The 26,116-nt window shown below is 39.8% G+C and overlaps 1 protein-coding gene and 1 non-coding gene across 4 annotated transcripts; both read left to right on the top strand.

Moving 5' to 3' along the window:
• The first annotated feature begins 867 nt into the window (after positions 1-867).
• Positions 868-25,544, top strand: PPP1R36 (protein phosphatase 1 regulatory subunit 36). Of its 3 annotated transcripts, none has more exons than XM_033109613.1 (11): positions 868-1,057; positions 1,889-1,953; positions 9,974-10,060; positions 10,585-10,682; positions 10,782-10,848; positions 12,806-12,904; positions 17,023-17,157; positions 23,644-23,686; positions 24,003-24,181; positions 24,268-24,453; positions 25,016-25,544. In XM_033109613.1, the coding sequence occupies exons 1-11, from the start codon at positions 992-994 to the stop codon at positions 25,200-25,202; spliced, it is 1,212 nt and encodes a 403-aa protein (XP_032965504.1). In that variant the 5' UTR covers positions 868-991; the 3' UTR covers positions 25,203-25,544. The 3 variants fall into 3 exon arrangements, with proteins under 3 accessions (XP_032965504.1, XP_032965505.1, XP_032965506.1); XM_033109614.1 differs by having other exon boundaries at positions 921-1,237; positions 25,016-25,225; XM_033109615.1 differs by lacking the exon at positions 868-1,057 and adding an exon at positions 1,296-1,453 and having other exon boundaries at positions 25,016-25,225.
• Positions 12,973-13,046, top strand: TRNAT-AGU (transfer RNA threonine (anticodon AGU)). Its single transcript has one exon. It is a non-coding gene; the product is annotated as a tRNA-Thr (tRNA).
• Positions 25,545-26,116: the final 572 nt, after the last annotated feature.

Here is a 26,116-nt window from a genome sequence, read left to right as displayed (position 1 = left end):
AAAGTGTGAATATAAAAATATCAATTGAATACCCATTGACAAAGCAAGTACTTATTAAGGGTGGTGCATTACACACATTACTCCTTAAAAATCCTCCTAACCCGATTTGGGAATCTTCAGAAGCAGTATCAGTGTAATCTCGTCCTAGGATCCACATCTAGTTACACAGCAGAACCAAGTATTGAAAACCTTATTTCCACACTTTTTCCCCTTCCCTGCTCCCCCAAATCAACCCAGTCCTAACCTGAATTTGAACTTAATTTGGTGCTAACTACTAAAGTTTGGAAAAATCTAGCCTAAGAAATGAGTGGATCATTTTTTAAATAAATAGAGTCATGAAAACAATCTTTCCCCCCCTTCTTTTGTTAGGGTCTGCTAACACAGAAGTGTAAGATAGTCCCTTCAGAGTTATAATTTCCTTTAAATATTATGTCCCTCTAGCATATGTGAAATAACTTGTCATATAACTTTTATGTAGGTCATTGTTTGGGGTTCTCTTATTTTTTACCTTAGTTTTTGTACATTAGACAGCCTGAAGTTACGGTGAGGTATAAAAACATCTTTGGTTCTCTATTACCATTTCTTCACTCATTGGGATAAACTAAAGAGGCCGACAGAAGTGTGGTCTTCCCAAAGGGATCTTCCCTGTGGAACTTAATCTAGTTTTTCCAATTAAAAACAAAACAATAAAGTAGTGGTTTACTTCGCGTTTGGAAGGCCATGAATAATTCATTGCCGAAGAAATACTCTCCCCCGACCCCCACCCCCACCCCGACAGCTTTGCTATGGATACACCAATAAGCCACAACAAAGGCTGTCGTAAGGTGGCCCGAACCACACCCCTGCGGAGACGCCTCTGGCCCCGTGTGGGCCGTCCGCCCGCGCGCGCGGCGGCGGAAGCGGGGTCCTCGCCCCCAGCCCTCGGACCGGCCGTGGTTTCCCGACGCCGGAGACCGGTTGCCTAGGCAACGTCGTGAGGCTGAGTGAAGCCATGAATCAGGTGCCGGAGGTTTTTCCGAAGAAGCTGTTGGACTTGCAGGCACCTTCCGGGCAGGATGTAAGTGCAGCGTGGGTCGCCCCCACCGCGGCGGCCGGGAAGGTCGGCAAAGCTGTCTCCGCCGGTCCCGCGGCGCCCGAGACGGCTCCACGGCAGGGCCCGGACGTCGTCGTTCCCTTCTGCCCCCCTCCCCTGTGAGCCGCCGCCTTAGCTCCCGGGCGAGCGGACTCAAAGATAGGGGGACGTGTGTCTACAAAAACAAAACTAGACAGGTGTATTCGGCAAACGGCCAAAATTGATTCTGGCTCCCTACGCAGACATGTATGAAAGGCCGCCTCACCACCTCTAATTGGTTGGTTGCAAAATAATAGCCTACTGCGGAGGAAGCAGTCTGGCTGTGAGAGGGCTCGCGGAGAGGAGAGGCTGGTGGGTTGGTAGCTACCCGCGGTGAAACAGGTAAACTTGTTCTTTGCCGACTTCCTCTAAAGGGCGGGTCAGGGTTAGAGTAGGCTCCTCCTAGGATAAGTGTAACTCCTGCCCAAGGTTGAGGCTGCCCGGGGCTTCATTTACTGTGGTCTGAGTCCCGGTTAATCGGTCAATTACTGTGAGTGTCCTTGAGATAGTGCAGTCTAAATGAAGTTTCCTTCCTTCCTTCTCTTCCTTTCCTTCCGCCCTTTCTTCCCTTCCTTCTTCCCTTCTTTCTACTGAAACTACACCTAAAGACAATCAGAAAGGATAAAAATCTTGGCTTCAAAAAAAAACCACTTTAAGATTTTACATCGTTATTGAATAAAGAGCAACTAGTGGGAATTAGTGTTAAAAATTCATTGTGACATGTGGATTGTAAATTGAACTTTTAATTATTTTTGCTGCAATCATTTCATTTTACAGCAGTTGGGATTACGATTAGGCATGTGGTACTGGAAAGATGAAACCAAAACTCTTGAATTCAGAAGGTAAATTTTAAACTTGATTATAGCTTTTATAAAAGTTACATGTGGTTGGGGTAAAAAAAAAATTCAAGCAATACAAAAGGGTATAAAGAATAAATGTCCGCTGAAATCCTACCAATGTAAGCCCCTCAGTGGCAGGAACTATCTTGCTGGTAGTCACGACCCTGGAGCCATCTACAGAACTTCACAAAGTAGACATCAAATGTTTATCAAACATGTCCAGTGAACCAACCAGATTCAAGCAGAGGAAAACTAGAAGTCAGGGACCGATGACAAGGTTAGCTGTAGGATGATCATGGATAGTTATACAGGTAAGAAACAGTGAAAGTTGGGGCTAAGTCCATGTTGGTAGCAATGGAGAGAAGGGTTCAGGACTAAGAAATATTTAAGAGATGCAATTGGAAGGATAGTTGGATAGAATTGATAGGGTGTGGTTCCTGGATGTGAATGGAGAGATGTAAGTGCTTAGGTTGACTCCCAGGTGTCTGGTTTGGGTGATTGGGTAGCTGGGATGGCCATTCACCCATTTATGATAAAAGAGACAAAATTGGCGATGTGTTTGAAGTTGCTATGACATGTTCACATGTTCACATGGATACATCTTTTAGGCTGTTGGATGAATGGGTCTGGAGGCCAGGTCTGGAGAATTGGCTAAGCAGGTGTAAGTTATATTTGCATTATAAATGTAATCACATATTTAATGTCAATTAAACATAAATAATTTAAAGGCAACATATTAGAGTAACAATCAAAAGTTTATATTTCATGGAGTATTTATTTTAGTATTTGAGTAAGCTATCATTTCCAAAGCAGTGATTTCATTTTTGTTTTCAGATATGTCACAGAAGAGTCTGTTGAGTAGCTCCTGAAACTTCATACCGTGTGAGATAGAAAGACAGCAAAATAGCTTTGGGATTAGACAGACAAAATAATCACAGGAGTCAAAATACATGTTAAAGCACAAAAACATGTGGATATAAATTTTAAGTGCCAACATTTTCTTTTTTTTTCCTTTTTTCTTTTTTTAAATCTTTTTTGTTTATTTCTTCTTTTTTTAAATTTCTTTTTCCAACATTTTCTTTTTTCAATCTTCATATATATTTAAAGGCCATTTTAATCCTCTCTTCTGTGATGAAAATTAGACCATGCTTTTCACTTACCTTCACTTAAACGAAGTTAATTTGTAATATTTTTCAAACTAATTTTCAGTGCTAACCTAATAATTCGCCCCAAGTGGCTCTATTTCCTTATAAACCTACTAATAAATATACAGATATCAATTTCACTGACTGACTTTCTTGTTCGTAAAATATTCATATTCATAAACTAAAGTTTCTTTTGGTTTGTTACCAAGTTATTCTTTAAAAGTTGCTTGATTGATTTCCACCAATTTTGGAGAATATACATGGAATGGTATGATTTAAAAGGTAGATTATATGACATAATGTTGAACAAAAAAGGCCAGACATAAAAATGTAAATATAGGATAACCCCATTTATGTAAGAGTTTAAAAATAGCAGGCAAAAAAGAACTGTGATGATAGAGGTCAGAATAATGGCCACCGTTTGGGGGTTATCAACTGGTAGGGGCTGGGGGAAGGTACAAGAGAATCTTCTGAGGTACTATAAATGGACAATATATTGATCTGGGTCGTGGTTACATGGGTATATACATAGTAAAAATTTCATCAAGCTGTCCACTTAAGAGTTATGCACTTTACTAAATGTAAGTTATACCTCAATTTAAAAAGTTAAAAAAAGGCATTGTTTTGTACACTTGAAACTGAAAAAAAAAAAAAAAGTTAAAAAAAGGAAAACAAACCCAAACTCCAGTCTCTGTGGAATATACAAATTGGGGGCAGTTAAGAAAGATTGATGGGGGAAGCTGTTTTGTGGTTGGGCTGCTTCGTGTTTAAGCAACTCAGTTTGGGGAACCTCAGAGTATCAGAATTACCTTGGGAGTCGAGCTGCTAGGGACAATACTAAGGGAGAGGAAAGCAGACCTTTGTATGTTTTAAATCAGAGTTAGTGTTTGGATTTAATGGAAATGTAGGTACTGATTGCCTTTTAAAGTCTAAGCATATCCCATCACGAATTAAATTACAGGTTTGAAGTCAGAGAGAACTCATGAGCCGGAACATGGTCTTTTTCTCAGAGGCAGTGCTGCCGAGACTTATGTCACCACAATGCGTGGTGGTGAGACAGGGCAGAAGCAGAGGAGGTTGAGAGGTGACTGGTAAGGATGGGTGCTGCAGAGGCTGAAGGCCTGTTCAGTCACTGCTCTCAGACCTGATTCTGTTTGGTATTGACCACAAACTTTACTGAGCGTGCATGACAGAATTGCATGTATGCTCTAGAAAGTCCCCTCCTGTGGTAGCATGGAGGGGTGAGATTAGAACTAAGGAGACAAGACAATTATGCAATAATCCAAGCGGGAGGCAAAGACTTCAGAATGGAGAGTCAAAGACTCCTTCTAGAATTAGCCAAAGAGAAAGAATGATTAGAAGGGTCAGAGGAAGAACCCTGAGACATAGGCCTTGAAGGCAGAAGAAAGTTTTCTAAGAAGGAGAGATTTAGCATCTGCAGCAATATCAGATGCTAAGGAGAGCCCAGGGTGAGGCAAATACTAAAAAGAGGCCTTTCTTTGGATTTAGCAGGTTGGGGATTGCTTGGGGACCTAGATGAGTTACAGATTTAGGCTAAAGGGCAGTAGGGTGGAAATTAGATAAGGAGAGAAATTAGGTGAGGAGAGAATCTGAGATAAAGGTGGGAAACTAGCAAAAATATACTCTTACCAATAAGTTTACCAGTGAAAAGGAAAGGAAGAGATGGTAACCTTTAAGGGGTCCAGTACTAAGGAAAGGGGACTTTTGTTGGTTTTGTTTTAAAGGTAGGAAAATTATGTGTTTGTTTTGGGAGAAAGAAGAGATGGAAAAGAAGAGAAGGAAGGTAGGAATAGGATCAAGATCACAGATTAGCTTGGAAAAGATAGAAGCAGTTTTTCCACTGAGCAGGGTGGGAAGGAGATAATACAGACAGGAAAGCGTGAGAATTTGAAAGCAGGGAGGGATATCTATGGTGCTCTCCTTACTGAAAATAAACCAAACCCTTCCAGGCTACTCTTGGAAGGAGAATCTTTTGGTAGCAGTGCTGCCGACCCTAACTTCCCCAGAGACTGCTGCTCCCCTTGAGGCTCACTCCCCGGTAATTGCCACTGCTGCCACGCTGGGCTGGGCCAGGGCTGAGGAAAACCACACTCACCCAAGTACTCCATTCCAGTACCCAAGAGGGGCCATTTCCTGAAGCCCAGGAGTCAAAGAAGGCTTCCCAGGGGAGGTGACAGCCAAGCCAAGACCTGAGGAGCAGTAGGACTTGGCCAGGCAACGGGAGATTGGTTAAGGAGGAAAAGAGTGTGTTCCAGGCAGAAAGAACAGCATGTGCAAAAGACCGTTTTTTGAGAGGGCATGGGAGATGTTTGGGACGGCAGGTAGTTCAGTAGGCTGGGTATAGAGTTTCAAGTGTTAAGAGATAAAGTAGACCAGGGCGAGATCAGGAACCGTCTTGCATACCATGCTGAGGAATTTGAACTTTATTTGAAGGACTCAGAGGAGCCCTCAGAGGGTTTTAAGCAGGGAAGTGACCGTGACCTGTGATTAGAACCGCATCTTAGGAAAACGACAAAGGAGTTTGGAGGGAGACAAGACTGGAGGCAGGGAGATCAATTAAGAAGCAGTTGCAGACATTTAGTTGAGAGATGATGGTGGCTAAAATTAAGATGATGGCAGAAGGAAGAGAGGAAAGTAGACAAATTAAAAAGAATTAAGTAATTAGTGGGCTGTAAGGGCTTAAGGGTAATAGTGGAATCAAGGATGACACCATTTTCTGACTTGGACATCTGGGTGGGTGGTGGCACTTCTTTGCTGAGATGGGGGAAATAGGAACAGTGAATATAGGTTAAAGGCGAATGAGTTCAGTTTTGGACATACTGAGTTTGAGGGGTTTGTGGGATGTCCAAGTGACAGTGCCCAATAGGCAGAAGTGTCAGTTTATATGTCTGCAGAAAGATCTGAACCTTAAATATAAATTTGTGAGTTATCGGTGTTAGTGGAGTAGATGAAATTACTCAGAGGAAGTGAAGAGAGTAACCAGATGGAACCCTGAGATAGGCCCTGATTTAGGGAACCTGCCTGAGAATAGGGGCTTTAAGAGACTAAGAAAGAGCAGCCAGAAATGGGGAGGAAAACCTGGAGTGTCATGAATCCAGATAATCTGCTTTGCAAAGTAACTGCTTCATCTCAGAGGCATTCACATTCCATCTAGAAATCTCTTCCATGGTTTTAGTCTCTCTCCACAGGGGGAGGCCACCTTTTACACCCACTAGCCAATAGGAGTTTGCAGACTTCTAGGTATTCTCAAGTTCAGATCCAGAGAAGATGATCCCTTTCCTCTACCCCACCTTGCAATTCCTGGCATCTTTCCTGCACGAAAGACACTGGAAATCTTATCCTTCAGAGAAGACCTAATTCCCTATTCATAGGCAGATCTTGCCTTACCTTTGCAAGATTATACCCTGAGGGAGACACTGTATCAGAATACAAGAGGATACCCATAACCTCCATGCAGGAAATGGACACACAGTAATAGGCGAGGAAAAGGTTGTCATTATTTCTTACAGGAAGTTAAGGAAGAGACAGTAGAGTGGTTTGGAGGGAGACCTGGGTTAAGATCCTAGCTCTCTTGCTTACTATTATTTGTCAAGTTACTTAGCCCTGCTAATTATCAGTTCCCTCACGTATAAAAATGAAATAATGCCTCGTGAGGAATAAATGGTGGTATTATATAATTCATCAGCATGCATACCCATTTCTTATTTGTTAAAGAGGGAAGACCTTGATTCACAGGCCACATCTAGTTTGGCCCATGAGGCACACTTCTCTCTGACATAGTGTCAGTATTCTTACCTCTTCTTGTTTCAAGTGCCCTGACACCCAGCTGGGAGAGAATTGGTAGTCTGCCAAGGTCATTGACTCCCCTAAGGACATACGTATAACTGAGGAAAGTACACCTCCACAAGCCCTGAACTCCTTTTATTTTTCATTATGATAAGAGAAGGCTACTAATTAACCACTGGAAAGCTCTAACTATGTGAAAGCTATCTGCATTTTAGTGATGGGTTCTAAAGGGAAAATACGATTTTTTTTCCCTCATTTATTTCAGGGCAAAGGTAAACAACACGCTTATGTTGTATATTAGGAACACACATGAACAAAATGCAGTCTGTGAAAGGACCAGATTCTAAATGGGTTGCCAGATTGAGGGGGAGACTGTGGAGACTGTATAGGAGGGTATAGGACTAGCTCAGACTGTGGTTTGAGAACCAATCAGAGGTGCAATTCAAAGGACAGTTTTCAGTTATTACTAATGATGCGTCTTTCTGATTCCAAATGCACTGTGAGCATAGGCTGCCTTTAGAGCTAGGACAGGGCACTCAAAAAGAGAAATCCATCTCACCAGTGGAACGAGAAATGACTTCAGTCAAATGAAAGCCACTCAGACAAGTGTGACGTAGGAAAGGCATGTCCAGAGGTCAGAAAACAAGGCCTAGAGGTTTAGCAGTAAATGCCAGACTATTGGCTAAGGGCAGCATGCCTGCTGCAAATTTCAAGCACTGGGACATGGGTCAGCTTCTCTGAGCCTTTGTTCTCTCCGGTAAAGTCATACTCGTGTATGAGATGATCTTTTAGATGCCCTCTTTCCCCAAATTTTATCATTTTATGATTTTATAATTCTAAGCTTGTTTGACTTAGTTCATAGACCAAATCTATAAGAGAATCCCAGATGTATCCTTTCAAGTTTCTTATTTTAGATCTCTCTAGCTTCAGATCATTTCAGGCAAACTATTAGGGCAAGAAATTTTGAATTATAGGGATAGGACTGAGAAAAGGGTAGGAGATAGCAATTTCATTTGACTTTAACTTAGATTGGGTGTTTCTATCTTGACTCTTCTTTTAAAGAAGAGAAACCCTGGGGAGAGCTGATGACCTGAGGCTTCTTTAGCCTGGTAGGAAAGTAAGAGCCAGTGCCTTGTAAGTGGCCAGAACACTGTGATAATCCAAGGAAAAGTTTGAAAACAACTTTGTGTTCTTGTTTAGGATGGTTATATTAAGGAAGGAGGAACTAATCTGCACATTAGGCATCTAGCAAGAGCGGGCTTCAAAGAGCCATTAGGAAATGACTGAATGTTTGGGGGATTTGAGTATTTTGTTAAAAGCTATGTAAATGGTCTGTCAATAGAGTATATCGACCACACAGTGTTTCTCCCTGTATATCAACTTTTTTTTCAATTATGCAGGTAATAAATCAATACATTTTTGTTATTAAAAACTCAAGTAATACAGAAGTATACAGATGTGGAAGATAGATCTCTTCCTCACCATCCCACTTCTCTACCCTCTTTTCCCCCATCTTTCTTTTTTGAGGTAGCCATCACATTTGGCATCCTTTCATTTCTTACTCTCTGCCTACCCCCAACCCATTATTTCAGTACTCTCCCTGTTCCGAATACCCTGTCCTTGGAGACCAGTGATGAGAGGAGCACCAGAAAGAATGAAAAGCTTAGAAATCATTCACTGACCAACTTGATGCCAAAGGCCTAAAAAAAAAAAAAAAAAAAAAAAAGTCATGCCCTTAAGGTGACATCATGTATACGTTTTTAGGAGCTAACTTATTCTACAACCTGAATATTGCCAGGAGGTTGGCAAAAACTCCTGGAAGAAGAAAGTATCAAACTGATTAACTTTATTACTCCCACAGGGAGTTATTTCTCTAAAACGTTTACTTTGCTGTTAACAGGTTAACAGAAATCCCAGAAAATTTTGAAAGAAAGTTGTTTCAAAACTGTTGTATTGACAAGATAATAAGAGTATACATGATTGAAATTCATCTTTAGAGAGTGACTAAAGTTTGGGGCAAAGTGCTTCTATTACTATATCTACACCTAAATGTAGCAGAGAGACATGTAACTGTGGGCAGAGATTAATCTTCTGGGTCATGTTATCAATGTGGCCTTATTTCAGGCAGAAAAAGAAAAGTCGTAATTCATAGCAGGTTCCCAAATCAGTGTATTTGGTAGACACCACAATTATGCGCTCCCAGAAAATGCACTCCCTCGAGGGCAGGAACCACATCCTGCTAGTCTTCAAAAGGCTTGTCTCAGTTTTCCTATTAAGCATTTGCTGAAACTCCTAAGAGTCTGTACATTGATTCTAATCAGACACCATTTTATTTTATGCCATAGCAGTGCCTGACACAGGATGAGTTTAGTATATACTTGTTTGTTGCTCAGTTGTGGTCCCTTATTAGTTAGACCCATTGCTGCTTAGTCGTGTTTGTATGACGATAGAGTTTAAGAAACCCTGATGTACGGGTCCTGAAACCTTCCTAGAGGTCAAGGCCTTTAGAAGAGTCCGAAGCAGTGACAACTGAGATGGCTCCTCAGGAGGCAGGATTGATTGCCTGGTGGGAAAGTGCAGGCTTCGTGGCCCCAGTCCTGGCTTTGGCACTGGCTAAGTGATCTTGGTCAAGTTACTTTCTCTCTTTCTAAGCTTCAATTTTTCTCATATGTGAAAATGGCAATAATAGTAATATTTTCCTCATAGAGTTGCTGTGAGGATTAAATAAGATTATACCTAAAAGCACTTGGTGTATAACAAGTACTCAATAAATCAAAAAATGTTTCCAAATGTGTCATGAGCTTTCTGTTTCTTGTAAAGTTACTGCAACATTTTCAGATGGAAATGTTTTGTGTATGATGGTATTCTGGAGGTTACTGGTATGTAGAGGCTGAATATAAAGTCTGAAGTCTTCATCATTTTCTGGATTGCTCCATATGTAAATACGTGAGTTGAGTGCTGTGCCTCAAATTCTCTTAGGCTCCACTAGTCCTAAGGTTACATGAGCCACGTCATGATTAGATTTCCCCTTGGAAGAGGTTAAGTTCCTAATTTTCTCATTTCTATTACAGTTTTATACCTGCAGTAGAAGTCAAAGAAAAAGGAAAGAAAGGCAAAGCAGTTCACTTTGCTGAAATTGATGGTCCAGCTTCAGACAGGTATCTTAACTTCCCAGCCATGGCAGCGTTACTGATAACACTTCTCAGCAGACTGGCCTAAGTCTTTATAAATTGTAAGAAAATATCATCCCGATTCTCCTAGGTTGAAATGCGAATACCCATCAAGGAAAGAACATGCTCTATTTCATAATTATGGTGGGAGTTACCATACTCCCTATAAATGTATTCCTGTGATAATTTGGGTTTTAGTAAATTTTCAGCTTTTTATACTTTTTTGTAAAATCTGAAAATGGTGTCTACACCATAAATAGATAACTTAAATGATCGATTTTGCATGGAATTGGTCTTTAGACTTTATGTCTGGTAGTGTACATTTCTCGCCTAGCATAGTACATATAATTTTTAATAAAATGAATTCCTAAATCATCCTACATTAAACAAAACCCATGCACGAGACTCAGGCTCTCATTACTTCATAGTAAAAGCCTCAATGCCCCTCAGGATCGGTTAAATACAACTAAACCTTTCAAAGCCCTGCTAGAGACTGTTGTACTCTAAAACAGGTTGACAGAAAAAAGGTTGGCTTCAAGAGATGCTAAGTCAGCTCAAGCCTTGGAGAAACGAGGTCAGCGGGGCAACGTTACACTGCATGATGCTAAATGTGAGTAAGTGTTTCCTCATCCCTACATATCTTATCTGGTGTGAATCTCTAAGGCAGCTCTTTGTCCCTCTTTCAATTGTCCATCTTCTCTCCTTTCAGTTGTTGCTTTGGTTTTGCTACAAGAGACTGAGATGCAGCGTATCTATTCTTTCACGACATTTATGCGGTATGTAATGCTTGTGAGGCATTTTAGATCTTTTATCCTTTATTTTGAAGTAATCCCATCTGATAAATGATAATAAATCTGATTTTTGGAGCTAGGGCATGAGGCTGGCTCTCTGCAAGCCATCCTCTCAGGACCAAAGAGAGGAAGCCAGAAGTCACAGGAACACAAAATAAAGTCCCAGTGCAAGGAGTGTGGAGAGCATGTTATCAGAGTTCCATAAAGGCTGCACCGTGTTTGTACAATAGTTAAAGGGTATGCTCATCACTGAAGATCAGTTTTCTCCACTAGTTATGTTTAGCAGCCCCAACGAGGTGTGTGACTCTGGGTGAGCTTCTTGGCCTTTCTAAGCCTCAGTTTCCTGAGATGCAAAATTGGAAGTAATGGTGTCTCCATACGGCTGTGCATGGAAAGTGCTTCACATGGCCCCCACACTTGCAAGTGCTCAGTGAAAGTTGGGTCCCCAGTGCTATTGATATCCCTCTTAAATTCCCTCAGTATTCAGTGAAGGCTGCTTACGTTAAACACCTGAAACTTTCTGCCTGAAGCTTTATTCCATGGCAGGATCACCCTCAGCCTGACTACTGGGCAGTCAAGGAAGGAGCTCTAGAGAATTAGTGCCCCGGAAGCAGCCTTTAATTGGTGATGTGCCAGAGAGAGTTCGTAGATAAACACCCTAGCTTCCATCTGTCAGGATAACTCCGAGAAGTTTTCTGTGCTGTCCCTCCGAGACCCCTACAGGACTGAACTTCATTGGTCCACAGTGATAATGAACTTGTTGACCCCTTTGTTGGCTTCCTTCCTTTCCTATCTCATGTCCCCACTCCCTTCCTGATGTTTCCTGAGATCTCTTCTCAAGTAAACTACTTAACTCTCATCTCCATCTTAGGGTCTGTTTCTGGGAGAACCCAACCTAAGACAGGTAGTTATTAATATCCTGAAAAATATCTGCAATGTTTACCTTCATCCTGCTCTCAAGGTATAGTTAAGGAAAGCATTCCAGAGTAAGAATTTCCATTTGGGGTTAGAAAGAAAGCAGCAAAAGTCTTATAAGAATAGTTAGAAAGAAAACAATGATTTCTAGTTTAAAAACAAATGAGATTGGATTATAGATCAGTGCAACCTTTTTGGAGAGCAAGACTTATGAAACTTTAATATGTGTATATACGTTTGTTCTAGCAATTTTACTTCTAGGAAGTTACTCGAACATATGGTTATAATAATAATTACTGCGGTAATGTCTATAACATTTTTAAAAGACCTAAATATCCATCAATAAAGGACTAGTTACATAAATTATGAGATATAGAATACTTTATTCAGCTGTTTAAAAGAATGAGGAGAATCTATGCATAGTATTATGGAAAAAGGTCAATGCTACACAAATTTAAGTGACAAAAACAAGTTACAAAGACTTGTGTATACAGCATCCTATTTGTTACAAAAAAATTAAGGCATATATTCATGCATATGAGTATGTATGTGTGTTGGTGGGGAGGGGCCTTATATGTGATTGTCTATGCTTTAGAAATTTTAGGAAGGATTCATAACAAACTCGTATCAGTGGTTACCACCAGGGAGTAGAATGGTGAAAGGGGGTGGGAGGAGAGAACTTTCTACTTGCTACGTTTGTGTACATTTTTTAAACAAAGGAAAAATATTACTTGTATAATGAAAACTTTTTAAAATTTCAAACTAATTGATAAGCAAAACTTACCAATTTATCAATTATCAAAATTATAATTTAATGTCTGACATTCCAAAAAGTTTTGTTTACAAAAATCAGATTTGTTAGATCTTCAACAGTATATAGTAGATACAATTTTAAATGGAAAATTAGTTGTGTGATAGGTGTAATAACATGTATTTCAACTTAATCTGTGTTCGTATATTTTTTTATGAGAAACTTATGTTTTGAAATATGTTAGTGTTAATTTCTTTTGTTTTTATCTCCCCATAGGAATAAGAATCTTGACAATTTCCTTGTGGCATTATTGCACTATTTATCTCATTACTTGGAAAAGATCTCACTGGAAAAGAAGCCCAAAAGCTATATGGTGTAAGTAGGATTTTGTAGTGTGCCTCAGAGTTTTATTATTGCCAATATGAAAACTAACTTTTGGGGGTGGCCAGTTAGCTCAGTTGGTTAGAGCGTTGTGCTAGTAACACCAAGGCTGCCGGTTCAATCCCTGTATGGGCCACTGTGAGCAGCACCCTCCTTAAAAAAAATAAAACTAACTTTTGTCTAGGGTGAAGAAATGATGGAAAATTTTAAATCTTTGTAGTATACTAAAACATTTTACATGTGAGTAGTTTACCAGTTCTTAAAGCTCACTGAATAATTCAGATGGGTATTCTGAATACAAAATATTCCAAATTATATAGACCAGCACTGCCCATTAGAAATATAATGAGAGCTGTATTTGTAATCTCAAATTTTCTAGTAGCCATATTTTTAAAATGTAAAAAGATACAGGTGAAATTAATTTTAATAATGTATTTTATTTTACACAGTGACCCAAAAATATTATCATTACAACAGGTAGTCACTATTAGGTAGTTATTGATGAAATACTTTACTTTTTTTATAGTAAGCCTTTGAAATTTGGTATCTGTTTTATACTTGCAATGTATCTCAATTCAGACTAGCCATAGTAAGTGTTCAATAACCACCTGTGGCTCATGACTACCATATGGGACAGTGCAGATATAGATATTATTTGTATGCTTTTTATGTTTACAAAGTTCTTGCTAAAGGGTTTGTAAGCATCTAATTAAACAACTAAGAATTTAAAAAATTAACCGATATGACCAAAATGATATTCCATGTGACAGAAACATTTTTTTTTCTTGGGCTACATATGAAGAATTGAACTGCTTTAGTTAGAGGTGGCTCAGAGCTATACACCCAGGGCAAGAATCTGGAACTCAGAGTCCAGAGCAAAACATTGCCTCTCAGGCTTGGTGACCTTTCAAAAGCCATGGAACTTTCCAAGGGCCCAGGCTGCCCCTCGCCAGTGTATGTGGAACCAACCCAATGATTTAGCTGTTAGGAATGCTGGTGGAGTCATTAATTTGTGCTGTAGAGTATTTTGGAAATGCAAAAGCCTTGTATACAACCGAGCAGTTTGATTTTTATGGATCGATAAATGTATCTGGATAGCAGTTTTGTAAAGAAACAAATAAATAATTCAAACACTGCTGCTGTAGTAAAGCCATTATAATATGTAACATCCGTGTTGTTTCAGGGCTGAATTTCACAGCAGGGCAGCCAGAGCTCACAAAATGTTTGTGTGGGAGCAAGCAAAAGGGCAAGCCAGCTCTGGGCTCAGGAGGTTTGAGGAATCTTACTATTCCCCAAAAGAAACTTGAGTTAGATGTTGGTGGCATGATAGCCTATATTTTGTGAGGTGTTTTCTCTCCTAATTCTGAGAATTATTGCTAATCTAGCAGAAAGAGTTGTTTAATCTCTTAATTTATGGGAATAGATAACAGAAAAGAAAGTTTCTTAGTCATTTTAAAAATTCACTAAAACTTATTAGAACACAGTGGTATAAGGTAGGTTTCCTTAGAAGAAATCAGTTACAGAATGACAAAGAAAAAAGACTTAAAATTATGGATTCTATGGTGTGATTCTAAAAAAAGTATAGCAACTTCATTTTCAGGCTTCTGGTAGTCTATTGGTTTACTTATTATGATAGAAATAAATTGCATTGAGATATGTGGGCATAAATAACTAAGGAAAAAAACTGCTTTTAGTTAAACTAGTGAACTATAACATAGGGATAACAGTAGTACCTACTTCACACAGTTATCGTGCAAATTAAATGAGATAATGCGTGTTATCTTAACCTAGCACTTGGTTGGAAAGCCTACAAACTGTGAGAGAAGAGCAGAAAGGGATGTAGAGGATAGCAAAACAGAGTTTAATGGTTTTAGATGATTAGAAGCCCCAACTCTAGAAGAAGAAGCCTTATCTCCTTTTTACAGACGAAGAAGCTAAGACTCAGAGAGGTTAAATAATGGGCTGGAGATTACATGCCTTGTAATCGGTGGAATTGAGATTAGAACCCAGGTCTGTCTAGCTCCCTTGTCTGTGCCTAAACCACTGTGCAGTGTGCCCATCACCTGCTACCAATTAGCTCTGCTCTCTTCTCCAGAGTTCATCCGTTTGTAATTAGGAGTTACAGTGTACATGTAGGTGTTGATGTGAACAAAACTGACTCCGTGTTTGTATCCCTGCTTCTGTTTCTCTTCAAGTTTCCATGCTGAGGACTCTGACCTAGCTAGTCTCAGCACCAAAGCCTTACAATTAATGAGTAGCTGTGTTCTGTAAACTTACACAATGTAATCATAAAAGATTCCTGTCAGTAAATGACCAGAATGGCATAGCAACCGAGATAAATATCAAACTAGGTGTTGGCGTCAATTCTAAGCAATTATCCATCATAAGTATTTTTCAAGTCATACAGCCTTCATAGTTAATAATTTTTAATGGTGGCATAATATTCCATCAAGCCAATGTATGTTATTGACCTACTGACTTACCGATTAAGAGGCAATACAGTAGAGTGTTTAAGGATACAGACGTTAGTGCCTGGTTTAAATGCCACAGCGAGTCATATGTTAGGTTAAACAGTATCTGGCTGTCTACTACTCATTTTATACCTCTATTTTGTATATTCTGGAAGTTTCCAGTTTTCCTGGTGGACAAATAAATAATAATTGCACTGAGTATCTTCATGCATTATGTTTTCCCCTAATTTAGGATGATTTTCAAAAAGAAAAATTTCTAGGAGAGATTATTGGATCAAAGTTTATGATCAATTGTATGGCACATGAAATTATTACCAAATGTTTTTCCAAAGGATTGTACCTGGGCTTGTTTTAAATGCCAGGTTCTACCCCAACCTGCTGAACCAGAATCTTGGAGTGGGGTGACATTGGGAATCTGCACTTTCAGCAAATACCTCAGGCAATTATTACATATATTAAAACTTGAGAACCGTTGGCCTAAAAGTTTCAAGGCATTTCTTGATTACTGTCGTTTGTCTTGTTTTGTTTACAACGGCAAAAGAAGAGTATTAGCTATCGGTGGCTCTAGCAAAGTAGGGGTGAACGATGAGGGTGGGGACTGCTGAAGGAAACAGGGAGGCAGGCACAGTGATTGGCCATTGGGGTGCTCGTGGGGATGTGTTTGAGTTGAAATTTGGGCATTTAAAGTTGGAACCCACTTTATTCCAAAAATTCATTTCATTTCAGCGACTCAGAAGCCGCTTTATTACATACGATGATGTTTTGTGCTTCAAACTATCTATATTATTCTTAAACCCATCTCTGTTCCACTACAACATGTCCTCATGTGGTCAGTCTAGTGGTTAACATCAGAAGGGGCAATAATTTTTCTCTGATGTTTAGAGTGCATTTTAGTAGGCTTAAATCTTTCTGAAAATGAAAAGGCAGGAAAAAAAGCTAGTGATGCTTACCTTTTCAATAGCAGTCATTGGACTGTATTGTCAGTACTCCTGTTTCCAACTATACTGTACTGCAAAAACTTCTAAAATTAGGCTTCAGACATGCTATAACTTAAGAACAGGTTGTCCTTTAAAGTTCATTGGCAATTCAATTAGAACTGGGATGTGTTTTCACAGGGCAGCAACGTTATTATAATTGATGTCAAAGTTTCAGAGTAGTAGCCCACAGATGCCTCCTTCGCAAACACAGAAGTGAGAGTATGCAAACACTGAGCCCCCACACTTACTTAGTAACATCAGGAACCCAGGGGAAGCTGAGGTGCGAAAGAGTCTTTAGGGCTGTTGTAGCAAAACAGCAGGGAGGTGGGCTGCCAGCTGCCTCAGAAACCAAGACAGTTCATTTGTTATTGGAACTGTTCTGTATAAATTAAGATTGCCTGTATATAAATTAAGGATACATAGCATAAACTATAAAGAATCTGTTAAAAAAAAAAAAGTGAAAATTCTCCATTAATTGAGATGCTGATGACAATGATAAATATCAAAGGACTTTGAGGACCTCCCTCTGCCATGGCTTGAATAGCATAAAGGATGTCAGATGTGTCCACTCCTATTCCTTTCAAAATAATTTATGCTTCAGACTTTTCACTAATTAATATATGAATTTGCCAAAATTAGTCCAAATTACTGTTTTTCTTTCCAGGGGCCTTGTAGAGAAAAAGAAGATGGACTCGGTTTTAAGTCAGTTAGAAGCGGCACAGAAATACTTGGCACAGAAGTACTGTGTCCTCGTCCTGGGTTTGGGAATGCCCGATAAGCATCACATGTGCTGCGGAAAGTAAGTGCACACTTAGGATTTCATTGGATCTTCACTTGTTTGAACATGAACATCCTTAAAACTCGTAAATTTGACTTTTCATGCCCTTGAGAAAGTTCCCTTTTTTGTTGTACAGAATAACTGGGCTCAGCTGAGACTCTACCCCAAACGCACATAATGTCTCATTTGAGGGAGCCAAGCGAGTATGGAAGCCTCCCAGAATCTCAGCTCATATTTTAACAACCTTCCACTTCTTGGGTTTAAATGACTTTTCTCTCAGGATGTATCAGCTTAGTGGACTCTTTCCCTCAACCAGGAAGGTTTCCTGCTGTCAGACAAGGGTCACTTGGCTGCCTTGGGCAGGAAGCCAAGTGATGGGCCCATGTTGAAGGGAATATTAGGTGTGTCCTCTGCCTTTTCACTGCTTGTTCTGAATCAACAACAGTTGTGGGTACAAGCTAGTGCGGTGGGAGTTATAAGATGACCCAGTTTGCGGGAAGGTGGTTTTTACCTTAGGATGACGGTTTATACACTACTGTAATTAAAATTCAAAAAGGTTTTATCCTAGGAAATTTTGGGATTACATTAGGGAAAGCTCCAATCCTTATCCCCAAATCTCCTCTGAGTAGTTTCACTACAGGCTGAAGACCCACACGCTGGTCATGGTCAGAACTGTTTTTTTGTTATTGTTTTTTTTTTAAACTTTATAGGAAAAGATTTCTGTCTCTTCACATTTCCCACATTTTCAAAATACTAAATATTTGTATATACTTTTTTTATGTTCTACATTTTCTGTGTACCTTTTTCTATTATTCTGCTTATGTTGTTTTATCTACCATGTTGAATAGCAGCTACAGTTATTCTGTTGTGTAATATATATCCGTTTGCTTAACCATTCCTTTTGTTTGCACTTGTGTGGTTTTAGTTTTTCTGCTCTATAGTAGTTCTGCTTTGAATATCTTTATATAAATTATGTTGTTTATTTGGGCTATTTACTTGTGGCTTAACCAGAATATTTATCTAGAAGGTATGAACAGTTTTATAGCTCTTGTCTTAGTAGGTCATAAAGAGAATAGAATCGAATTTTAAAACTCAGAGCACATCATATAAAGTGAGGGTAAATATTGTTTCAGGAGACTTTTGTTTCCATGTGTGTGTACTTGAGTCTCAGTATTAAATACATTTCTTGTTGTGGGTTACAGTCAAAAAGGTATGAAAGCCACTGCCTTAAAGCCTTTCTATACCACATTCTTATGTTTTCGTAAGAATGCTTTTGATCAAACTTTTCAAGCCATTACATAGTGACATTATCTGTCAGCTAGTAATTCACTTTAGGCAGCTGTGTTAATTTGCAAGATCATTTGAATATATTATTGAACTTTCCCTTTAGTTTAGGAAAAAGAAAGTGGAAACTGGAAAACTCTAGTATCTCATAGGGCTGTTAATTCAAATCTAAAAACCACTGAGCACCTGTGGAGAATTTTTAGCCACTGTCAGGTGCTCATGGGAATTAAGTAGGCCAAAGATGGCTTCATGGCAAAGGACGAGAGCATGTGTAAAATTATGGAGTTATTTCATTTAATACCTCAAGTGGTGAGGTGTAGTAGTAGACGCAATGGAAAGCTATTTAAAATTGGGGGTTGAGATTTCAGCATCAAAACATTCTGTGGTCCAAATACAGGAGGCGTTTCCAAGTCCCTAGAGCTGCTGGTAGACATGCAGCTTACTACAGACCCCGTTATTGAGGAAGCAATGGCATTTTCTCTGAACAAAATTTTCAAGAAAGGTGTTATGATAACATTACAGGCAGCTTTACAGTTTCCTATTCAATCACGTATAAAATCACCTTTTCTCAACATTAATTTCGTCTGTCTTCAAAGTGTCACTTCACATTGAGAAAAACTAGAATTTGAGGTTGGCATTAGCCAGCTCGGGCTGGCATCTCAAATTACCACAGGACGGATGGCTTAAACAACAGCAGTTTGTTTGCTCATAGTTCTAAAGGCCGGAAGGCCGAGCTCTGGAAGCCAGTGTCATGTTCCGGTGAGAACCCCCTTCCTGGCTTGCAGACAGCTGCCTTCTCACTGTGTCCTCCAGTGGCCGAGAGGAGGCGTCCTACTGTCTCTTCCTCTTAAAAGGATACTCTTCTCTTGGGGCCCCACCCTCATGGCCTCATCTAAACCTAATCACCTCTCAAAGGCCCCGCCTCCAAATACCATCACGTTGGGGGTTGTTAGGGCTTCAACATCTGAATTTGGACGTGGGGGGGACACAAACATTCGGTCCATAACAAAGTTAAAAAACACCTACTCACAAAAATAATTTTATTGCCTATACTTAATATTTAGCCTTTGAAGTACGTATGCATTACAAACTAATTTGGGGATAAAAAATATAAATAGTTATAGCATAATTAGAGATTTTATCATATCTTTTAGATCCCCAGATATAGAACCCCCACTTTATTATACGTTTAATAGTACATTTTTATTACAGTGTGATTTTTATTACAACTTTTAAAGGAATTCATTTTGTTGGAAAGTGATTGCCTCAATTTAGTAATAGCTCATTGCCAGGAGCTGTTTGTCTTTTTTGCCGTTGTATGCAGTATCGCCAGCTTTTCTCCTGCCTGTTGGATAGCAGTTTGGAGAATAATCAGTTTAGAGCTTACCTAACGCACCATTCACATAACAAATTACATACAGGCCAACAAAAAATATAGAGGAAAACAGATTACAGCATGTTTTTGCCAGTAAAACTTGTTAATTGACCATGGTGTTATGTCCTTGAATGGAGTTTATATTGTTCTTGTGGGGTTTTTTTATCTAGGAGATGTGGATAATATTTTTGCCAGTTATGAGTGATTAACTGATTTCAACATATCATTATTTCACTTCCTCCCAATGTGAATAAACCAATATTCTGGTGAGAACATTTTCATGAGTATTTTCTGATTTTTCTCTCTAATGTTTGCACACTTAACATTGTACTAGAATACCTTACGCCGTTCTCTGGAGTTAAAGATTTCAGTAGAACCAGCAATTTGAGGGCTGTTAATGTGGTGCTTTCGTGTTTCTTGAGAAGTAGGAGGACATGCCATTCTCTTCTAAATACAGCTGTGTAATCCTGGTATCACAAAAGCTTTGGCAAAATTTTGATGAACGTGTTCAGTGAAAGCTCTCTGTGTTTTCAGGATACATAACCCCCTTCGTGGCACATGCTGTGGAATTGTATCTGCTGTCTGGTTATGGCCAACTCTGACTCTCTCCCACCTCTTCCTTAGGATTTATACCCTCCTCCTGTGCTCTCAATTCCGCTGTCACCTGATGGGTGACCAAAGAGGCTGGAGGTGCTTATGAGGATGGGGAGAAAGGGATCTGTGAAGCTCAGGAGTACATACCATCCTTAAACCCCATTCCCCGACCCTCACCCCCAGTCACAGGCACCAAGGCCTCTTCCCTTCCCCACAAACACATTCTTTGAAATTTCTTTTCCCTTGTCCAGAGCAGGCCTTGACCTTTATTTCAACCTGCTTTCAGCTAAAGTAGAAGGGGGCAAGTGGGAACACCCCTTTTTTTTTCTCTCCAGCCCAGATCCCCATTGGCCTGGCCCTAGGCTTTGCATCCCTTCAAGAATGACTGAAAGTGTGATGTACCTGCCTTAACGTGATTTAGAGCTAATATAGCAAGAAGGAATAAGAAAGCATTATACATAACAGACCACTGAAAATCTGTGGATTTACCACCAGGCTGGAATGCCCCTCTTCCCTTTGGAATCTGCCCTCCCAGGTAGAATGTACAGTGTCTTTTCTGACCAGCATGGTGGCCGCTGCCACATGGGACTACTGCACGCTGGGAGTGGGGCTGGTCCACATTGAAATGTGCTAGAAGTGTAATATACACTGTACAAAAAAGTCTAAAAATGAATAAAATATCTCATTCATTTAAAATATTGATTACATATTGAAATGACAATATTTGGGGAGTTTGGATACAACTGATGTATTATTAAAATTAATCTCGTCTGTTTCTTTTTACTGCTGCTACTAGAAAATTTAAAATTCATTTGTGGCTTGTATTGTATTTCTATTGGATTGTGTTATTATAAACCTAGTTTCAATTTGTAGAGGATTTGCGGGGCTTAAATTTGTTGTTTATACTCAGTACATTTCTAAATGTATACTCAATTTATAATTATTATGTCCTTAATATAAAATTATAAAATAAAATTTTTTAAAAAGAAAAACAACTCAAAATCCACCAGCAAGAGATGAATTTGCAGATTTAAACTACCATGTTTCCTTGAAAATAAGACCTAGTCCAACCATCAGCTCTAATGCGTTTTTTGGAGCAAAAATTAATATAAGACCGGGTATTATATAAGATCCAGTCTTACATTATATAAGACCCGCTATTATATTATATTATATTATATTATATTATATTATATTATATTACACCCAGTCTTATATAAGACCGGGTCTTATATATTTAGTAAAATAAGACTGGGTCTTATATTAATTTTTGTTCCAAAAGACACATTAGAGCTGATGGTTGGGCTAGGTCTCATTTTCGGGGAAACATGGTATGAGGTTCCCAAATATACTCATTCTCTGACTCCATTTCCTGGACTCATTTCAGTTTCATATGCAGACCTAAGTCAGAATGTAAGAAGAAACCCACTACATTCTATACTTAATTTCTGTGTGTGGGCTACGTCAGTTTACTTTGGGCTTTAAGAGAGAAAGAAGTCCCAGGTTTACAGCAACTTGAAGAAAAGGGGAAGAGGTTCACGTTACCTTTTCTTCTAATGTTTAAAAAAAGAAGAATAAAAGAAAAGTAAAGGAGAGAAAGTGTGTTTCCTGGGCGATCACTCTGTCATTTCAAAACCTTGCTGAGATGCTGGTTCGCGTTGTGCCAACCTAAGTGCTGCTCTAAACCTTCTTCCAGAACACAAGCTGACTTGGTATTCCAAAAACAGAGTTTGGCTGGGCGTTGCTTCAGCTTGGCAGGTCTGCATGGTCTCTGGTTTCAGCTGGCAGAGGCTGTGGAATGATGAAAATACCACATAAACACTCCTGTCAGGCAGAGGCCTCAGGTGACACAGAAGGATGCTGAGGCTTGTCCTGAAAAGTTTCTGCTGGGCTCTGTTGTTTAATATTTTTAAAATATGCTAAAGAAAAACCGTGTTTCCCAAGCATTCTGGTTATAAGGACAAATATAGACCTCTGATGGGCCTGAGTTTAGTACATACTCTCCCCTAATTAAATGTGTCCTTCAGTCTCACCTTCAGTCTCAACTGTAAAGTGGAAATAATAACGCTGAATAATAATCATCTTAGGTATTTATGAGAACTAAGTACGATAAAAAACGTACAGGGCTGAGCATAGTACTTGGTACATGGTCCACACTGTGATTATCGTTGTCTTAATTCTTTGCTGAAGACGTGCATACGAGGAAACCGCTGTGTAAAGGAAGAGAGCCTGTAGGAGGGGAGGGACCCGCCCCAGTAAAAGCTGACCCACCTCTTCAGTGGTTCCCCCAAATGGAGGTCTAGTTTGGGCCCATATAGATCATGAATGCCCTGTGAGAAGACTGAAGGTCCTGAGGGATTTGGGTCATCTTCCCCAGACCACGCAAGTTCGTGGTGGTTTTGGAGATGCTGATACTAAAGCCAATCATAGGTCAGTTACTCCAAGGAAGGCCCAAGCAAAAGCAGGCGCAAACCCAGAATCAGCCCTGGAGTGCCCTGGATCTGGCCTTGGCCCCCATAACTGGTCAGGTGACTGCAGGTGCACAGCCCTCTCGGTCAACTCTCAAGTCCTCCCCAGCCCAGGCCTGCTTTCCTGAGGCTGGGAACAGAATCAGAATGGCGCGTGTGGGGGAGGGGAGGCCACGTTCACTAAGTGCGCCCGTGCCAGTACAGTATGCTTACCATTGAGTTTGTGTTGCAAAGATTCCTGAGCAGATGTCTGCCTTTAAGAGTCAAGGCTCAGTCTGCACACCTCATTCAGAAGGGAGACCACTACTGTCCCATCTATTGATTGCATGTCATAGACCTTTGTCCATTTTGTTTCCATTTCTTTTTGCACCCAATAGGCATACCCACTGTTTAAGACATTTTCTTTTTCATTTTAGACTTACCCTCCACTCTTTTATTTCCATACCTACTAACACCTCGTGTTGCCTCTTCGCCATGTTTCCACTCATCCCACCTCCCCAACACATCGCCAGCAGCATTTGGAAGGATACACTTCCTGGCTGACTTGTTTGTCCTGAATTTATATTGATTAACTTTTGACCCAACACTCTGGGTAACCTAAGAAGTTGGAGAAAAAGATACTCGGACCCATTATCAATGCCTTTTGATAGCATTTATGTGGCTAAATAGTCTTGGGGTCACAGCTAATGATCCTGCAAAGGGGCTTTTTGAAGGTAAGAGTTTGCCTAGATCGCTGAAAGATTGAACTTCCCTCTCAGCATATAATTGTGATTTGTTATGTTGCAGGGATAAAATATCAGATACACAAAAAGACTGGAAATTCTTTGAGGTGAGTCATGTTTTGGGGCTTTTTTCTTTGATATGAAACATGAAGTATAGCAATCACTAATAGCCATTTCTCAGGTACTTATGTTTAGTGAATGTCCTTTCTAAAAAGGATGCTAGCAAGCTATATCCCACACTTTAAATTTCTGATCTGATTTTCTTCCTGCAAAGGTGAGTACATACATAATTTTCCATAGCTTTTCAGGAATGTTGAGAAATTGCGTCATCTGGATTTATGGCTATTTAGCAGTTATATAGACAGGTGAGAATTTTTCATGTCATAGCTGTGGGTTGTGATTCTTGTCTGTTTTCTGTTGTAGTCCTTTTATACTTTCTGTACATATGTAGCTTGGATTGTCTTCCGACGTCAGCACTTCACAGAGATTGAGGAAGAAATAGGGAGGCTCTTTCGTACCAATATGTTTAATATTCCTCGAAGGAAGCGTGAGGATGAAGAATCAGGAGGGGAAAAGAAACGCATGACTTTTGTACAATTCAGGTATGACCTTTTGACTTTCCTAAGCTCAAGGACATTATCTAGAAAACAGGATGATATGACCTAAATGTCACCTCCCTCCAACCCAGGAGAATGATGGCAAAACGCCCGGCGATTAAAAAAGCCATTAACATGCGCTCTCCAGTCATGTCTACTCTGCTGCCATCTCTCAGAGAAAAAGCTCAGAGTATCTTTGAGAAAAAGTATCATCAAGGAGACATCCCAGCACAGATGCATGCGGACATGGAAAGTCAGGATTCTGTGCACATGCCCACGTAAGTTACCTGAGGAGAGAGAAAGGAGAGCCTGAATGTGGCTTCCTAGGTTAGGCCTGGGAGGGCCGGGGCTCAAACTCTGAGCCTCTGCCAAAAAGCTGAACCAAGGGGAAAGCACTTCCTACCTACCCCTGTCCCTCTCTACCTGTTCCCTTTTCAGAGCAGCCCTTGGTGTACCCATCTAGACTAGAAAAAATTGCTAGAAAGTTATGCTGGAATTAAAATAGTTCTAATTTGGGAGAGTGAATAGCAGACTTTTTAGGGCTGAGGTTTTTCCATTAGAATAATCATCTTCAGGAAATGTGGAAAGGGCCAGTACAAAATCTGGCTATGGGCTGAGGTTTTGACCCATATTTAAGACCGCAGTGGTGGTTCAGAGAAACAGAAATGCTTCCAAAAAAAAAATAAATAAACAGAGGGGTGTGTGTGTGTGTGTGTGTGTGTGTGTGCGCGCGCGTGTGCGCGCCCTTTAGTACACACAGATAACAACAGCCACAACCACAGCCGTGCACCTTAGTCTTTGGCCTCACTGCTTCAGCTGTACCAATAATTCTTTTCACAGTGTTGGCATCTTGGGAGAGCCTCGGTGTCTATTCAACCCCCACACCCTTCTCCCGCTTGACCCAGAAGAAAACATGAAATTGTCTATGAGAAAGCTTTCCCTGATAGAAAGAAATAACATGAAGATTCAGGATACACTGGACTTCGTCATGAGAACACTGTCTCGCCACTCACACACCGTTCTCTAAATAATCTGGTACATTCCATTTCTGTAATTAAGTCCTTGTATTTGAAGTAAACTACTTTGACTTTATCTAGAACTAGTATTTGTTATGTTTTAAATTGTTCAAATCACTTTGTTAAAAATTCAACAATAGACTATTAAAGAATTCCAGAAAGTTCTAGAAAAGATCATTTTCCTATATTTAATAGTTTGCTTTGTCACTTATTTACTTCCTTGGCTTCTGTGTGACTATTTAGAGAAATGTAAAAGACATTTAGCCAGTGTTCTAGAGGGCTAGTGAAGAAACATTCTGTTTATTTCTGAGTTCCTTTTTACTTTATATGAGAGTGTCTTTTGGTATGTTTGAAAACAAAATTTCATAAAAAGGCAAATTAAAATGTTTTTAACATTACATCGCTTTCTATGGCTGTGTTATTATTGGCATTAAGATATAACGTATATCTGATTCATTTTAAAGCCTTTTAGCGTATATGTTTTATTCATTCTTTTATTTATTCATTTAACAGCAAATATGTATAAAGCCCATGCTCCATCCAAAGCCTTGTGCTGGGTTATGTAGGGAAAAAAAGATCATCAAGACAAAGACCCTACCTTCCAGGTCTGGGTCATAGAGAAGATAGGTAAAATACACACCTGCTCACAATACAACATTGACTATGGTAGAGGCCATAAAAGAGGTAAACACCGAGTGCCCTGAGAGGACAAAGCAGAAAAGCAATCTCTTCCCCAGGGACCAGGAGTGTTCTGATTTGAATTTGGAATTGCAAGGACTGAGTGGCACTAAAGGGGGACTTCCAGTCAGAGGAAGAACGTGTGCAAAGGCAGAGATGAAAAGGTGTGCCCTGTGATGGAGGAATGGCAACAGCATGGTGTGTAGGAAGGGGAGGGATAGAAAAACAGGCTGGAAGGTTCAGCTGC

The sequence above is a fragment of the Rhinolophus ferrumequinum genome, chromosome 6, assembly GCF_004115265.2.
Source record: "Rhinolophus ferrumequinum isolate MPI-CBG mRhiFer1 chromosome 6, mRhiFer1_v1.p, whole genome shotgun sequence".
Taxonomy (NCBI): domain Eukaryota; kingdom Metazoa; phylum Chordata; class Mammalia; order Chiroptera; family Rhinolophidae; genus Rhinolophus; species Rhinolophus ferrumequinum.
Note: the sequence above shows the minus strand (reverse complement) of the source record. Positions and strands in the feature narration are given on the sequence as shown.